The sequence below is a fragment of the Myxocyprinus asiaticus genome, chromosome 10 (genome assembly GCF_019703515.2).
Source record: "Myxocyprinus asiaticus isolate MX2 ecotype Aquarium Trade chromosome 10, UBuf_Myxa_2, whole genome shotgun sequence".
Taxonomy (NCBI): domain Eukaryota; kingdom Metazoa; phylum Chordata; class Actinopteri; order Cypriniformes; family Catostomidae; genus Myxocyprinus; species Myxocyprinus asiaticus.
Window position 1 is genome coordinate 46465212 of NC_059353.1, and position 17682 is coordinate 46482893.

A 17682-nucleotide genomic window follows, 5' to 3' on the forward strand; every position below is an offset into this window, starting at 1 on the left:
TCAGTCTGCGTTATTTCAACTTCATTGTTTAAAAATCGTGTTTGATTGCGAAAATCCTGGTGAACAACTACATTATCCATGGTCCAGCAGAGAAAGTTTCACCAATCAGAGAACTGCAGCCAACAAAGCCCGCGAAACGAGCCCAGGAGCGACCACACACTCCCATGATGCACAGTGAATGACGGAATCGAGTCGGTCTCCTTTCACCCTTAAACTACTTACATATTTGTACATATCAAAATGTTTTTGCAATAAACATTATATTGTCTCTCTACTTCTAATCAACAACCTAAAATCAATAGTTTTATATATTCCCATTGTTTTTTTATTCAGTTACATCATTTGCAATGCTTCATGGGAATGTAGTTCATTCCCTCATTAAAGATGGTGAGTACACAGTCTTGTACCTTTGTCTTTTTGTCTGATTTTTTATTCATCCCTTATGAAAATTAACCATCATTTTACTACAGTAACTATTGTTTAACTATAGTATTTGTATTAAAACCATAACCATGGGTTTACAACAGTTAATATATTTTAAAATCGTAAAATCGTAGTAATAATACAGGAAAACCAAAAATATGGTAAAAAAAAAACAAAATCATAATAATTCCGGCAAAAACAAAAAACAATACATGGTTAGTTTTACTATAGTAACACCATGGTTAATTTGTGGTATGTACAATGGCAAGAAAAAGTATGTGAACCCTTTGGAATTAGCTGTTTTTCTGCATAAATTGGTCATAAAATGTGATCTCATCTTCTTCAAAGTCACAAGTATAGACAAAAAACAATGTGCTTAAGCTAACCACACACAATTATAATCTTTCATGTATTTATTGAACACGTCTCATTAAACATTCACAGTGCTGTGGAAAAAGTATGTGAACCCATAGGCCAATGATGTCAACAAAAGCTAATTAGAGTCAGGAGTTGGCAAACCTGGCATCCAATTAATGAAACTAGATTGGAGGTGAGGGTTAGAGCTACTTTGGCTTATAAAAAGAACTCAAACATTTTGCGTTTGCTATTCACAAGAAGCATCTGCTGACGTGGACCATGCCTAGCAAAAAAAGATCTCAGAAGACCTATGATCAAGAATTGTTGCTTTGCATAAAGCTGGAAAGGGTTACAAAGTTATCTCGAAGAGTTTAGATATTCATCTGTCCACAGTTAGACAAACTATCTATAAATGGAGATGACTTAGTACTGTTGCTACTCTCCCTAGAAGTGGCCATCCAGCCAAGATGACTCAAAGGGCACACTGCAGAATGCTCAGTGAGGTAAAAAGAACCATAAAGTGGCAGCTAAAGACTTGAAGGAATCATTGCAACTGGGTAACTTCTTTGTTCATGAGTCTTCTATATGGAAAACATTAAACAGGCAAGGTGACCATAGCAGGCCACCACAAAGGAAGCCGCTGCTTTCCAACAAAAACATTGCTTCACGCCTGAAGCTGGCCAAAGACCACCTTGACACTCCACAATACTACTGTAAAAAAAAATTCTGAACCGATGAATCTAAGGTTGAATTGTTTGGGAAAAACACACAGCACTACGTAATACGTATGACATAAAAAATGCTCTGCATGCCAACATGAAAACATCATCCCGACGGTGAAGTATGGTGAAAGGAGCCTCATGATTTACGGCTGTTTCGCTGCTTCTGGACCGCTTGCCATCATCGAGGGAAAAATGAACTCCCAAGTTTATCAAGATATCCTACAGGATAATGTCAGGATGGCTGTGTGCCAGCTGAAGCTCAGTAGAAGTTTGGTGATGCAGCAGGACAATGACCCTAAACATCGAAATAAATCCACAACAGAATGGCTTCAAAAAAAGAAAATCCATCTTTTGGAGTGGCCAAGTCAGAGCCCAGACCTTAACCCAATAGAGATGCTGCAGAGTGACCTCAAGAGAGCCGTTCAAACCAGACATCCTAAGAATATGGCTGAGCTGAAGCAGTTCTGTAAGGAAGAATGGTCCAAAATTCCTTCTGATCGTTGTGCAGGTATAATCTGCAGCTACTGGAAACGCTTGGTTGAGGTTATTGCTTCCAAAAGAGGGTTGACCAATTATAAATTCCAAGGGTTCACTTACATTTTCCACAGCACTGTGAATGTTTAATGGGATGTGTTCAATAAAAACATGAAAGATTATAATTGTGTGTGGTTAGCTTAAGCACACTGTGTTTGTTTATACTTGTGACTTTGAAGAAGATGAGATCACATTTTATGACCAATTAATGCAGAAAAACAGCTGATTCCAAAGGGTTCACATATTTTTCTTGCCACTGTATGTATTTTTTATTTATTTATTTATTTTTTAAATGGTTACATGGTTATTGCAGGTTACTTTTTCTTTTAAGGGCATGTTTTTTTTTTTTTTTTGGTGGAAACAAAATCTCATACCACAAATTACCAATGGTCTTACTATAGTAAAACTAATTATGTTTATTTTAAATGGTAGAATTATTGTGATTTTATTACAATAATTTTGGTTTTTCTGTATTATTACTATGGTTTTACTATGAATATCTTGGTTAAATGTGGTAATTGTAGTAAAACCATGGTACATTTTGTGGTTACTATGGTTTTACTACAAATACCATAGTTATGGTTACCACAGTAAAACCATTTTCGTAATTTTCATAAGGGATGGATGAAGGTATTGCTTAATTGAAAACCACTGCAGAAAATACAAACCATTTTGGAATGTCCTCAAGGTTAGTAAATAATGACAGAATTTTCAGTTTCTGTTCAGTGAACTATCCTTTTAAATGTTTTTTTTTTCATACTTTTGAACTTAAATGTCAGCAAACAGCAGATGTTGTCAAGACAAAAGACAAGTAATCAGCTCTTCTGGTCTGACACATTTTTTAACAGACAATTGTGGTCCTTTTCACTCAGGCATTTTTGGTTTAGACCAATCAATTAAAACCACCTAAGGCCGGGGGGCCTGGGTAGCTCAGCGAGTATTGACGCTGACTACCACCCCTGGAGTCGCGAGTTCGAATCCAGGGCGTGCTGAGTGACTCCAGCCAGATCTCCTAAGCAACCAAATTGGCCCGGTTGCTAGGGAGGGTAGTCACATGGGGTAACCTCCTCGTGGTCACTATTAGTGGTTCTCGCTCTCAATGGGGCATGTGGTAATTTGTGTGTGGATGCACAGCGAGCCACATGATAAGATGTGCGGACTGACTGTCTCAGAAGCAAAAGCAACTGAGACTTGTCCTCCGCCACCCGGACTAAGTAGTGGGAATTGGGCATTCCAAATTGGGAGAAAAGGGGATAAAACATTTTTTTAAATAAAAAACCTAAGGCCAAAAACACATAAATAGGTTTTTGGGAAATGTATTAAACACACACACACACACACACACACACACACACACAAAAACCTTTGCTATACCACTTTCTCATATACCTTTATTGCAATGCAAAATTAGCATGTTTTCTAATGTATAAGTTTATTACAGAAGTGTAAATATTACACAATAATTCTATGTATACATTTAAAGTACCTTTCTTAAACCTACACTAGGTTCGCCAATGTAAACATATCTCATTATCAGCTATTAAATAAATACTCTAAAAAAAACAGATTGGATAGAAGTTTTGACATTTCACTAATGGACAAAGCCTTGATGTTGGATGTAAACAATATATCAATGTAACTGCAAAATACATAACTGTTAGTAAATGTTTACTGTGCAGCTAACTAACGGTCACTCAGTATCATTATTTCATTGCTTTAACCCATGACCTCCCAGAGTCCCTGTAGTGTGAATCCATCTTTCAGTTTCTCTATAGCCAGACCCAGCTCTTCTGAGAATACTGGCTCACGATCGTGTTGCTTAAGGAGAGAAATAATGTAAAAAAAAAAAATTCTAGGGTCAATGACAAATAAGGATGATCCTTTAAATAAAATCTATTTTAAAATGCACGCTCCAAGTTCTTAGAAATGTTTTCTTTGTATTCATCTTTGTTTCATTCATTACTGAAAAATATTTATACTAGGGCTGTCAATCGATTAACATTTTTAATTGAATTAATTACATGTTATGCTGATAAATTAATTGAATTAATCACAATATGTAAATATTTGCTGAAAGAGGCCCTCAAATATCAATAATTCAATATGTAATAATTAAAAAGTTATAAATAGATATATTTAAATAATTATAAATATATATTATAAATGTTATAATTCAGAAAATTACAATGCATTACATTAAGTGGCTTTAAAAGGCGATATATTGTTTATTTCCATATTATTGAACATAAGCCTATCATTGGCCTACAGTAATCCATTTTGCAATTTAATCTGTCAATCTGTCCGAGATAAGATTTATTACAGGATTTTTCTAAGGATGCGTCAAATGTACACGTGTCAGAAGGATGCTTTATTTATATAGTTAATCTGACTAAATTAACATGTTAAATCGACAGCCCTATTTTAAACCATTTTCAAAAAAAAATGTATTAAGAAATTGAAACGATTTTCATCATAGAAGAGGTGTATAGAGTCACTCTCTGCATGAATTGCATTTTTAATGTATAACTGAATAACTTAATATATCTGGACAAATAAGTGTTAAGTTATTGACCCTTAGCTCAATGTTACATTATTATTACTTACAAATAAATAGTTATACGTACCTTATTTCCATCTGCAAAGTAAGCCTTGACAAAGACAAAAATCAAAACAAGTTATTGAACATGCAATACAACTTAACATGTAACAAAATCTAGTCTTAAAGTAACAAATAAGATAACATTCCCAAAGCCAGAATCATCAGATCTCTGTGTAAAACATTTTTAAACAAAAGTTTGAGTTGATGGGACATTGTGAGTCGTGGCTTAGGCGATCAGCTATTTTCAGCGTGTGAGACACACACACAACTATGTGGTGAGTGAGAGAGCGTCATATCTGAGAGTAGCATTTGAAGTAAAACTCACAGTAAAGGCATCTGTGTGTTCATCGGGCTCAATCTCCACATCATCAGGGGGCTGCTCTACGGTCAGCTCCTCTAGAGGCTGAGGCTGAGAGAAAAAGGACACAAAAAGTCTATAAAAAGTGGTTGGTAACTTAAGATATCAGTTAGACGGTCTGTCTTAGGGGGGCATTCAGATGGAACGCGTTCTTGTGCTAAAAAAGCCAGACACAGCGCAACCAATTAAACAGAATTCTGGTGTCTCAAAACGAGTTTTTAAAAGTTGATGTTCTGTAGACCCAAGCGTGACTGCTGTGTGCATTTTCCATTTCCCTTTTTTATTTGTAACTACTAGCACCTAATAAACAAGCAAAAAAATAATAATAATAATAATTCAATATTTTTCATAATATTTCATAGTTTGTTTCCAGGAGTGTTGTTTATTCATGTTTTTGAGACATTACAGACATTACTTCTGAAATTAGCATAATTAATTATAATTCAGAGTAATGGCCAGCATCATCCAATCACTGCCAACCATGTTACAAAAAAATTATACATATTAAATTCTGAATATATGTACTGATTATCATTGTCCCATGTCTGCCAAACATGTTGAGTGATCCAAACATCATCTGCAGCCTGAAACTGAACTTTTGGTCGGATTTTAGGAGTGAATACACTTAGCTGCATAGAGAGCTATAGGATTCTTCCATGCTCCCCTATTTATTGAATGACTTAACCTCCAGTGTGCTGTCTGTCTGCACTGGTCTCAGAACAGTTCGTAATGCACCTTATTTTCATCCAAACTCCATATAAAGTCCCTGAAAGCAAAATATTTCAGCTTTTGGATGAACCCATTGATTCTCAATGTGATAATGCACAGTGAATATAGGAATGCATTTATTAATATTAAAGAATAGAACCATAAATTAACAGAGATAACAAAATAAAATCTAACAAAATGTTTATTAAAAATGAAGCATTGTTGAATGTTATTCATAATAACTAACATGTTTTTTGTCCCAAAATCCTTGTATGTGGACATCATGTTTATCAGCATGCTGTTGTGTGAAAACTGTATTAATCTTTTAAAGCGGCATATCAAACTAAACTAGAGATGCAACTCTTTACATCCAAACAGATTTCAATAAAAAAACGTAAAGAAGTTTCTTACCAGAGGCACTTTTGTTGGCTTAGCGCCTGTAGAAGCACTTCACGGAAATCTATGTGATGTTATTGTGTCACGTGACTTGGTGCACCAGAAGTTTAACCCTTAAATTACAGTCTAGAGTCTTGTGAAGTCAAAATACAACGTCCACATGGACGCGGGGTCTCACAAGGTTATAACTTGACATGGGGTCTTAAAAATGCGGCACTCCTGCGCAAGATGACGAAACAGTCAAAGATGCCCATCTAGCGCATGTTTACATAGAAAAACTATTGTAAAACTGCGGCAGATGTTCAATGTTCAGATGGTCTTTTGTTTTTTTTGTTTTTTTTCAACAATAAGCTGGAGACCAGACTTTATGAAGCAAGTCATTGGTCTGGTTATGGCAGATTAGTAAAATGTCAATCTAATTTATCAGCATGTTAGCAAAAAAGTATACTAATAATGTTTTGAAACAATTGTTATCAAGATTATCATACAGTATAAAACAACAACACACATTAACAAATCCCTACTATGAATACCTTTTCTTCCATCTCATATTCCACACCAAAAATGGGATTTACTGAGTACACTTTGTGTAAAGAATTGATTTCCTTCACTGCATCTTGTAACTTGTCCATTGGATCAATCTTGAATCCCAGCACATACCCTCCTGTCTAAGAGAGCATACATTGACAAAAAATAAAAAAATAAAAAATATCTTCTAAATACAAATAAGTACTTTAATATATTCTTTAATACTTTAAAAATAATTTTAAGAAACATTAAGCTTGTAACTTAACAACAGTGTCATTATAGGTCATGTTATATGTAATATTTTAAAAGCTTTTCTGGTTGTGAATCTGGATCCCAGTCCAAACTTACTTGCTGTGAACTCTCAATAACAAGAGCAAGTCCAAATTTAGAATCTCTGATCCTTATGGAACGCTAGAAACAAAAAGGGATGAGAAGAAAGAACATTTTTAATAAATACAAATCAATACTGACATGTCCTATGTAATAACCAAGAAAACAGAAGCAAAAGAGACACTAACAATTTGAAGATAGGGAATGCTGACGTTGAAGCTCTCATTCATGTTGGCATGCCACACAATCCTCACATTAGTAATGAAAAAAGTTCCAAGATTACCCTGAAACACAAGCACATGCTTGGTTGTTGAAGGTCATAAAAATGTAGACAACAGCTTTTTATATATACAAATTGCAAATCTATTGTAAATACCTGATCACTAGACAAGTTCCAGACTCCATTAATTTTGTCATACACTTGCTCCTGTGGCAAAAGTCTCAGCTGTTTATTCTGAATGAGAGCTCCTCTTAGTTTGAGATCCCGATACATTTTGGAGGTCTCATAAGCCCTACAAGAAACACAAATAATAGTTACATAATTTTTTCTTTTGTATTAACCCTTTTTTATTATACTATTTAATCGGAGTAAATAATTTATTTAATTAAAATGTGCCCATTTAAAATAAAAAATATTTTTTATTATAAATTTTATTAGCTACCAACTACAAAAAATACTAAATCCAACCAGCTCAGGGGCTTTCTGTTTTTTTTTTGTTGTTTTTTTTTTTTTATTTCTATATGTACTGTGATTATCAGGATTCTAAATAAATACAGCTGGTCTCTGTTTAAGCTAATGGAACACATACAAAGACTGTGTCTTGTGGTTCATGTCAGTTTTGGAATGCCCAATTCCCACTACTTAGTAGGTCCTCGTGGTGGCACGGTTACTCACCTCAATCCGGGTGGTGGAGGGCAAGTCTCAGTTGCCTCCGCTTCTGAGACCGTCAATCCACGCATCTGTTCACGTGGCTCATTGTGCATGACACCGCAGAGACTCACAGCATGTGGAGGCTCATGCTACTCTCCGCGATCCACACACAACTTACCACACGCCCCATTGAGAGCGAGAACCACTAATCACGACCACGAGGAGGTTACCCCATGTGACTCTACCCTCCCTAGCAACAGGGCCAATTTGGTTGCTTAGGTGACCTGGCTGGAGTCACTCAGCACACCCTGGATTCGAACTCACGACTCCTGGGGTGGTAGTCGGCGTCAAGGTTCATGTATCTTTAGTCTATGCAGGTGATTAGCACTACTCAAATGATTTCTAGTGTTATAAAATATAAAATATTTAAATTAATCTTCTAAGAATATTCTTGCCAGAATGGAGATTCTTGTTTAATTTTGCCTTTAAATTTTTCTTTCCTATCATGTAATTTCACAACATTAATCAATTTCCTATAAAATCTATAAATCTATCTATAGATCGTAGTTTGTTCATTAATTAAAATAACAACAAGGTTAGTATTATGCAAACAAATATGTTGGGTTGGGTATGGACAAACTAGAGTTAAAAAAAAAAAAAAATGCAGGTTGTCCGATTTACTAAATCATACTATTTGTGATCTGCACAACACAAATTTTGTTTCTCTTCTAAACTTGTTTTCTTTGCTTTCAACATATTTAATTCTCTAAAATGTGCACTCTACTAGATTACCTTATGTAGGGTGAATGTGAACTAATCAAGTTAGCTAACTAGCATAACTTTATAAAGTAAATCAGTGATGTGACAACAAATATTATGTAAAAGTGAAGAAATAAATCATGTTAGGGACACATAAAATCATTTTGAGTCTACTTAACTGGGTCATTTAAAAATAACTTTATTCCATTATGTTGAAATTACATGAACAAATTATGTTTTCTGACAAAGAATTAAAGGAATATTCTGGGTTCAACACATGTTAAGCTAAATCAACAACATTTGTGGCATAATGTTGACCACCACAAAAATTACTTTCGACTAGTTCCTCCTTTTCTTTAAAAAAAAAAGAAGCAAAAATCTGTGTTACAGTGAGGCACTTACAATGGAAGTGAATGGGGCCAGTTTTTGGAGGGTTTAATGGAAAAAATGTGAAGCTTATAATTTTATAAAAGCACTTACATTAATTCTTCTGTTAAAACTCATGTATTATTTGAGCTGAAAATTTGTTTATATCGACATTTTTACAGTTGTTTTAGAGTTTGTTGACATCGTCATGGCAAAGAAGTTGTAAAATTGGCTTTAACTTTACACAGAAAAGGTTAGTAATTGATTTTATCACACTAAAATCATGTTTACACTCATATCCTTTATGTCTTGTGGCTATACTTCTGAAAAAGTGAGTATTTTAACATAAAAAAAAATTGGCCCCCATTCACTTACATTGTAAGTGTCTCACTGTAACACAGATTTTTGCTTCTTTTTTTTTTTAAGAAAATGAGGAACTAGTCAAAATTTATTTTTGTGGTAATCAATATTATGCCACAAAGGCTTTCGATTGAGCTTAACTTGTATTGAACACGGCACATTCCTTTAATGAGCTAAACCAGGATGAAAAAATATGTTGATGTAACTTAATTCATGTGAAACCGAATTCAAGGAATTCTTTTTTCAGTGTAGACTATATACATTTTAGGAACCCAGTTTATATTAGATGTCTTTAACTACTATGTACTAACATTAAAATACAATACACTGTAATTATTGTGTAACTACATGTTGTTCTGCAAAATTCTCACAAGATTCACATTTGCTGCTACTGAGGTTGAGGTACGGGTAGGTTTAGGAGTAGGTGTAGGATATAGATTAGGGTAAGGGTTAGGTTTAGGGGTAAGATTAAAAGTGTAACTAAATGCAGGTACTTTAAATGTAAGTACAATGCAACAACACATTTGTACATAATAAGTACATTGTAGCAAATGCTTAAGTACATAGTAGTTAAAGACACCTAATATAATGTGGGTCCAATTGTACACTCTTACACTAAAGTGGTCTAATTTAGTTTAAGATGTATCAGAGCTACCTGTGAACAGCAATGACAGATGTAAACAGTCTCGGACTTCCTGGAACCACATTCGTGAAGATGAACTCAAATCTCGTGTTATTAGATTTGGTCAATATGTAAAGAGCCTCAGTTTGACCTCGCAGTTTCTGGGGAAAACAAGGCAAATTTTACATTATCAACACAGGCCATTATGATTCCAGTGTGATAAAAAACATGAAGGAAGTTGTCTCACCGAATTTGCTGTCCGTGTGGTGATATTAATAATGCAGTTGTATCCCACTGCTATAAACAATCACAAAAAATTGGATGTTCATGTAACGATAATGATAAGGGCCTACTACAAAGAACTAAACCTGATTATAATTTACATGAAAAGGAAAAATTTTCATGAGTCTTTACACAGTATGGACAGTATGGACTATTTTATGATGTTGTTTAGAGCTCGATGCCTGTGGTCAGAATGCATTATTGATGTATAGAGAAGAGGATTATGTGCATTCTCTTTAAAATGTCTCCTTTTGTGTTCCATAGAAAAAATAACTGCATACGTGCATGACTTAAAATGACAATGTAATGCAATGCATCTCAACACTTTGTGTAGAAAGAACCTAGTTGAATTGGGTAAACCCAACAAAATTAAAAGTTTCAATGTAACTCAAATAAATCTTTCATTTCTTTATGTACTTACTAGCGAAAGTGAATGTTAGCATGCTAAATACATGCTGGTTGGAAGATCTACAGAGTATAGTTTAGTAACTACGCTATGGTTAGCATGGCATTTGCTCAATTATCTCCCTTTATATTCATCTTGCACAAAAACACATAAAATAACACTTAATTTTAACATTTACTCTCCATATCGAGTCCCATGAAAAGCATACTGGGAAATGGAAATCCCCTGCCCTGTTTCATCAATGCTACATTAACACCACAAAAAGTATTCATGTAGTCCCAACACAATTACATTTAAAAATCTTCAGTTTTACACATTTAAGTGGATAGAACGCAATGAAATCAAGTTGTGACAAAATGTTCTAGAATTGTGTTGTTTTAATTCATTTTAATTAAGTAAATTGAACAAGCAGATTACAGATCACATTACAAATCTTTTTTTTGAGTCGGTGTTTGGGCCAAACTCCCAGGCAGAATGCAGCCAGATTCGGGCCACAATAATTTTGCTATCTGGGGAGGGCTAAATAATGATAGATTCTTCATATTTGGGAACACTATTCCTTTAATATATCTCAGATACTCACACAAGTTGACTCTTGGCAGTGCCAGTGAATGCCAGACAATTCTTAAATTGGTCACTAGTAGTCTTCCTATATACAAGATAAAAAAATTAAGACAATAAACACTTTCCAATAAAGACAATTAAAAGGCATATTACATGGCAGTAACCTACTAAGTAACCTAATTAGAAAATGATATATTTAATGTGAATTTAACCCTTGTGCGACCGTCGGGACATTTTTGTCTTTTCAATCATTTTGGCTGTTAATGCCAACGGCATAAATTTTGCCAGGGTGTGTATTTTTTGAGGGGAATTTTAATATTTCAACCTCAGTTCCTATAATACATCTATTATACACTGTGTACACAAAATAGTTACACTCAGGACCTTCAGGACAAAAATGTCCCCACTGAAACCCATTAAAACTGCAATATTTGATCCCAGAGCCCTGGCTTCAAAAGTTTTTATATATATATATATATTTTCCACCAGATGGCGCCATTTTTCTCATGTTTAGCCTATGGAGCAAATACAAGCTTCTTTCCTGTTTTCCGTTTGCTGTATTATAGAGCACTACAGACCAATTGAATAAATGATGCAGCTAAAATTGTGTGGGTGTGTTGGTATGCATAAAAAACAACATTATTATGGCTAAATTATTATGGCGCCGTATTATGGCTGACCCTGCACTCTGACCCCAGCTTAGCTGGGATATGTGAAAAAAAGAATTTCACTGTATATGTGCAAATGTATAACATGTGATCAATAAATAAAATTATTAATTATAATTATAATTATTGATTATTATTAATTATAAAATTATTAATTAATTATTAATAAAACAGTGGCATTATATAAACAAACTGGTAGTAAGGGTTAAAATCCTGAAAATGCATGAACATTTGGTAGTTATGATCAGGACTGATGTTGGTTAAAAACACTGGACATTTTTCTCCTCTAAGGACCTCTGAGTAACTTTTTAAATTGACGCACAAGGGTTAATATGTAAAGCATTGATCACCTCTATCCCCGTTATTTCCCTTCGTGTCCTCGATTGAATCCAAGCAATCGATGAGCACTTCACCTGGTCTAGTTTTCATCTGCCTTGAAAAAAACATAAAATCACATGCTGATGTCTGTCCGGAGAATAAAAGAGTACATGATGAATGTAAACATAATAAACAGACATATCACAGGAAAGAATCAAGGAACCTAATTAAAATATATCGGCGTATAAAACGTATAAAGAGCGCTAGTTTACTGTCAATGCATTTGATTTAATGTATAATAATATTTAATGTCATTAGCTCGTAAGCTAGCTGATTATCGTGAGCACTTACTGTGCAGTGATGTCAAACCTCACGTCTCTGTCCTCCCATAGCGCGTCTAACACTGACGCCATGCTCAATCCGTACTGTCAGATGTTTTGTAAGCGAAAAAAACTGAAGTAAACTTGTGTTTGCTTTAATAATACAGACTGAAACTCTTTTGGTCGCTCTGTAAGAGGATTTAACACGACGCGTCTTCACATCACCACAGTAACACAAGCGACTACGGCGCGATGGACGGTACAAAAAGCTTTTGCGAACAGTAAACAGTTGGCTTCAAAATAAAAGTCTTGAGACCACTCGTAAAAAATTTCTGTTTTGCACTTTTCTAATTTAATAAAAGACAATTTTAATAATATTATCAGTTTAATGAGATGAAAATAAAATGAAAATGAATGTCAGTATTTTCCAGTATTATTTCAGTATACTATATATATATATATATATATATATATATCAGAATCAAAATCAGAATCAGAATCAGAATCAGCTTTATTGCCAAGTATGCTTACACATACAAGGAATTTGTCTTGGTGACAGGAGCTTCCAGTGTACAACAATACAAAAACAGCAGCAAGACATAGATAATAATAAAAAATAAAACTAGTTATACACATACGTACAGACACACACATACATACATACACACATACACATGGGTAGTGCAAATCTAATACAATCTGTTATGTACAGTGCGAATACAAATCTGTTATGTACAGTGCAAATGTTTTTTTGTTTTTTTTTTCTTCAGAGGAATGAAATGGCAGAAGAGGTTGGATCTGTTGGATAAATATAAAAAAGACTAAACTGTGTATTGCACATAGTTATTGCTCAATGGGGCAATTTAACTGTTCATGAGATGGATAGCCTGAGGGAAAAAACTGTTCCTGTGCCTGACGGTTCTGGTGCTCAGAACTCTGAAGCGTCGGCCAGAAGGCAACAGTTCAAAAAGGTAGTGGGCAGGGTGAGTGGGGTCCAGAGTGATTTTTCCAGCCTTATTCCTCATTCTGGAAGTGTATAGTTCTTGAAGGGGGGGCAGGGGGCAACAGTAATCCTCTCAGCAGTCCGAACTGTCCTTTGTAGTCTGCTGATGTCTGATTTTGTAGCTGAACCAAACCAGACAGTTATTGAAGTGCAGAGGACAGACTCAATGACTGCTGAGTAGAACTGTATCAGCAGCGCCTGTGGCAGGTTGAATTTCCTCAACTGGCGAAGGAAGTACAACCTCTGATGGGCCTTTTTTGCAATGGAGTCAATGTGGGTTTTCCACTTCAGGTCCTGTGAGATGGTAGTGCCCAGGAACCTGAATGACTCCACTGCTGTCACAGTGCTGTTTAGAATGATGAGGGGGGTCAGTGTTGGGGTGTTTCTCCTAAAGTCCACAGTGATCTCCACCATTTTGAGCATGTTCAGATCAAGGTTGTTTTGACTGCACCAGACAGCCAGCTGTTTAACCTCCCTTCTGTATGCAGACTCATCGTCATTTCGGATGAGGCCGATGACAGTGGTGTCATCTGCAAACTTCAGGAGCTTGACAGAGGGGTCCTTGGCGATGCAGTCATTGGTGTAGAGGGAGAAGAGTAGTGGGGAGAGCACACATCCCTGGGGGGCACCAGTGCTGATTGTACAGGTGCTAGAAGTTAATTTCCCCTGTCTCACAAGCTGCTGCCTGTCTGTCAGAAAGCTGGTAATCCACTGACAGAGAGACATTGGAACATAGAGTTGGTGTAATTTATTCTGGAGTATAGCTGAGATGATGGTGTTGAAAGCTGAACTGTAGTCCACAAAAAGGATCCTTGCATATGTCCCTGGTCTGTCCAGATGTTGCAGGATATGATACAATCCTATGTTGACTGCATCATCCACAGACCTGTTTGCTCGATAAGCAAATTGAAGGGGATCTAGAAAGGGTCCAGTGATGTTCTTCAGGTGGGCCAGCACCAGTCTTTCAAATGATTTCATGACCACAGACGTCAGGGCGACAGGTCTGTAGTCATTAAGTCCTGTGATTTTTGGTTTCTTTGAGACAGGAATAATGATTAAGTGTTTGAAGCAGCATGGGACTTCACACTGCTCCAGTGATCTATTGAAGATCTGTGTGAAGATGGGGGTCAGCTGGTTAGCACAGGATCTAAGACATGCAGGTGAGACGCAATCTGGGCCTGAAGCCTTCCTTGTCTTTTGTTTCCGAAAGACGCGGCTCACATCATCTTCACAGATCTTAAGTGTAGGTTGAGTAGCAGGAGGAGGGAGGAGGGGGGTTGCAGGAGGTGTTGGTGTTTGTGTGAAGTGAAGGTCAGAGTGGGTGTGGGGTGTGAGATTGGGCATTTCAAATCTGCAGTAGAACACATTCAGGTCGTCAGCCAGTTGTTGGTTCCCTACAGGGTTGGGGGTAGGAGTGCTGTAATTCGTAAGTTGTTTCATGCCATTCCACACTGATGCAGGGTCGTTAGCTGAAAACTTGTTTTTCAGCTTCTCAGAGCATCTTCTTTTAGCCACTCTGATTCCCTTATTCAGTGTGTTCCTGGCCTGATTGTACAAGACTTTATTTCCACCCCTGTAAGCATCCTCTTTGGCCTGACGAAGCTGCCTGAGCTCTGCTGTAAACCACGGTTTGTCGTTGCTAAACTTTAAATAAGTCCTAATAGGAATGCACATATCCTCAAAGAAACTGATATATGATGTAACAGTATCTGTGAGCTCATCCAGGTCTGTGGCTGCAGCCTCAAAAACACTCCAGTCCGTGCAATCGAAGCAGGCTTGTAGTTCCAGCTCTGCTTCATTGGTCCATCTCTTTACAGTCCTTACTACTGGCTTGGTTGATTTAAATTTCTGCCTGTAGTTTGGAAGAAGATGAACCAGATAATGATCAGAGAGTCCCAAAGCTGCTCTAGGGACAGAGCGATATGCATCCTTTATTGTTGTGTAGCAATGATCCAGTATGTTCCTGTCTCTGGTGGGGCATGTGATGTGCTGTTTGTATTTGGGCAGTTCACATGTGAGATTTGCTTTATTAAAATCCCCAAGCATAATAATAACTGAGTCCGGGTATTGTTGTTCCGTGTCTGTGATTTGATCAGCCAGCTATTGCAGCAATGTGTTCAAACACGCGTTTGGCGCGATATACATACTCACCAGAATTAACGAGGAAAACTCCCGCGGCGAGTAGAAAGGCTTACAGTTAATAAAGAGCACTTCCAAATTAGGACAGAACATCCTCTTTAATGTTGGTAAATCTGTACACCAACTTTCATTGATGTAAAAGCATGTTCCACCGCCTCTCGTTTTCCCCGTTAACTCCATGATGCGATCCGCTCTGAACAGCTGAAAGCCCGGAATGGCTTCACTCAGCCAGGTTATATATATATAAAAGGGGGACATTCAGTACACACACACACACACACACACACACACACACACACACATATATATATATATATATATATATATATATATATATATATATATATATATATATATATATACAGCTCTGGAAAAAATTAAGAGACCACTGCAAAATGATCAGTTTCTCTGAATTTATGTATGGTTTGAGTAAAATGAACATTTTTGTTTTATTCTATAAAATACTAACAACATTCCTTCCGCCTCAAGGTTTGACGTGTTGTGCATTCTGAGATACTATTCTGCTCACCACAATTGCACAGAGCGGTTATCTGAGTTACAGTAGCCTTTCTGTCAGCTCGAACCTGTCTGGCCATTCTCTGTTGACCTCTCTCATCAACAAGACGTTTCCATCCTCAGAACTTTCGCTCACTAGATGTTTTTTGTTTTTGGCACCATTCTGAGTAAACTCTAGAGACTGTTGTGTGTGAAAATCACAGGAGATCAGTAGTTACAGAAATACTCAAACCAGCCCGTCTGGCACTAACAATCATGCCACGGTCCAAATCACTGAGATCACATTTTGTCCCCATTCTGATGGTTGATGTGAACAATCTGAAGCTCCTGACCCGTATCTGCATGATTTTATTCATTGCACTGCTGCCACACGATTGGCTGATTAGATAATCGCATGATAACTAGGTGTTCCTAATAAAGTGCTAATTGAGTGTAGATGAAGAAATGGTATAAATTGTATTTTTCATTGTATGTTACAAGTTGTCTGAATACTGAAAATATCAGTAACACATCATTAATACATCATTATTAACCAAATATTTTATTCAAGATATCCACAAATTCTCAAAAATATCAGTTGCATAAGTTTCTAACACTCAGCATATCTATGTCTACAATTCAATAATGGCTGATTTCAGAACTAAAAATGGTAAAGAATCTCTCGGAGCTAGTTCATTATTGCTTACAAACATTTGGAATACAAAATTCTTTTTTTTTTTTCTGCACAAACAATTTGACTTCAAACACATGAAAAGAATATATACAAAAACTTGACTTTTAAAAACGTAGTGACTTTAGAACCTGCTTTACTTCCCACAATTCTTGTTCAAATCAAAACTTCACCTAAAAAAGACAAAGATACAATTCCCATAAAAATCCCTAAACATAATTTATGTCATGTTTCTGCATCAGACTAAATGCTGCCTGTGACTTACTCAAGTCACAAATTGCATATACATTTTAAATAAAACAAAATATATATACAGTCAATTGCCAGTGAAATAAAAAAAAAAAAAAATTCTGCATGTAACAATTGTCACATGTAGAGCAGTGCATTCTTAGTAGATACAAAAAAAATAAAAAATACAAATAAAATAAGAAATGTGTTGTGCATATGAATTCTAATAGCATGAAGGACCTGACTGAAGCTTCATAATATTATCTTATAGTTCATCATTGTAATATATTCTGATTTATTGGGGCTGCTCTGTTAATATTTCAGAATTATAAAGGCAGATCAAACTAACAGAAATTGTCAGACAACATCAACAGTTCTCTAGAAACTTTCCTAGAATTATTATTATTATTATTTTTATTTTTTATTTTTTTGACAAAAAAACATCTCATTAAATGGCAAAAATGTAATAATTTGCAGTACACTATCATCAACATGAAGTTAATTTATGGAGGTTCAGTGTAGAAAAACTGATGTAAGATCTTCATCCATTTCAGCCAGCTATAAAAACAAATGCAGGAAAGTCAGGATAAGATTTCAATTAGAAGAAACATCACATTTTGAATTGAAAATATGTT

At 35.8% G+C, this 17682-nt stretch overlaps 3 protein-coding genes across 3 annotated transcripts in view; 1 reads left to right on the top strand and 2 right to left on the bottom strand.

Moving 5' to 3' along the window:
• LOC127447628 (C-X-C chemokine receptor type 1-like) overlaps positions 1-17682 on the top strand; it is a 154227-nt gene that overhangs the window by 98879 nt on the left and 37666 nt on the right. The gene's annotated exons all lie outside the window — the stretch shown is intronic.
• Positions 3410-12721, bottom strand: LOC127447630 (Bardet-Biedl syndrome 5 protein homolog). Its single transcript, XM_051709571.1, has 12 exons — positions 12523-12721; positions 12204-12286; positions 11205-11270; positions 10181-10230; positions 9967-10094; positions 7332-7467; positions 7144-7239; positions 6974-7036; positions 6631-6765; positions 4961-5044; positions 4661-4684; positions 3410-3854 (listed from the first exon to the last, which is right to left on the bottom strand). Exons 1-12 carry the CDS (start codon positions 12582-12584, stop codon positions 3753-3755), a joined length of 1029 nt encoding a protein of 342 aa, XP_051565531.1. The 5' UTR covers positions 12585-12721; the 3' UTR covers positions 3410-3752.
• col28a2a (collagen, type XXVIII, alpha 2a) overlaps positions 16675-17682 on the bottom strand; it is a 41360-nt gene continuing 40352 nt past the window's right edge. The window contains exon 36 of the mRNA XM_051709560.1: positions 16675-17605. Within this exon, the coding sequence (XP_051565520.1) occupies positions 17598-17605 (8 nt within the window). The 3' untranslated portion in view covers positions 16675-17597. The remainder of the gene's footprint in view (positions 17606-17682) is intronic.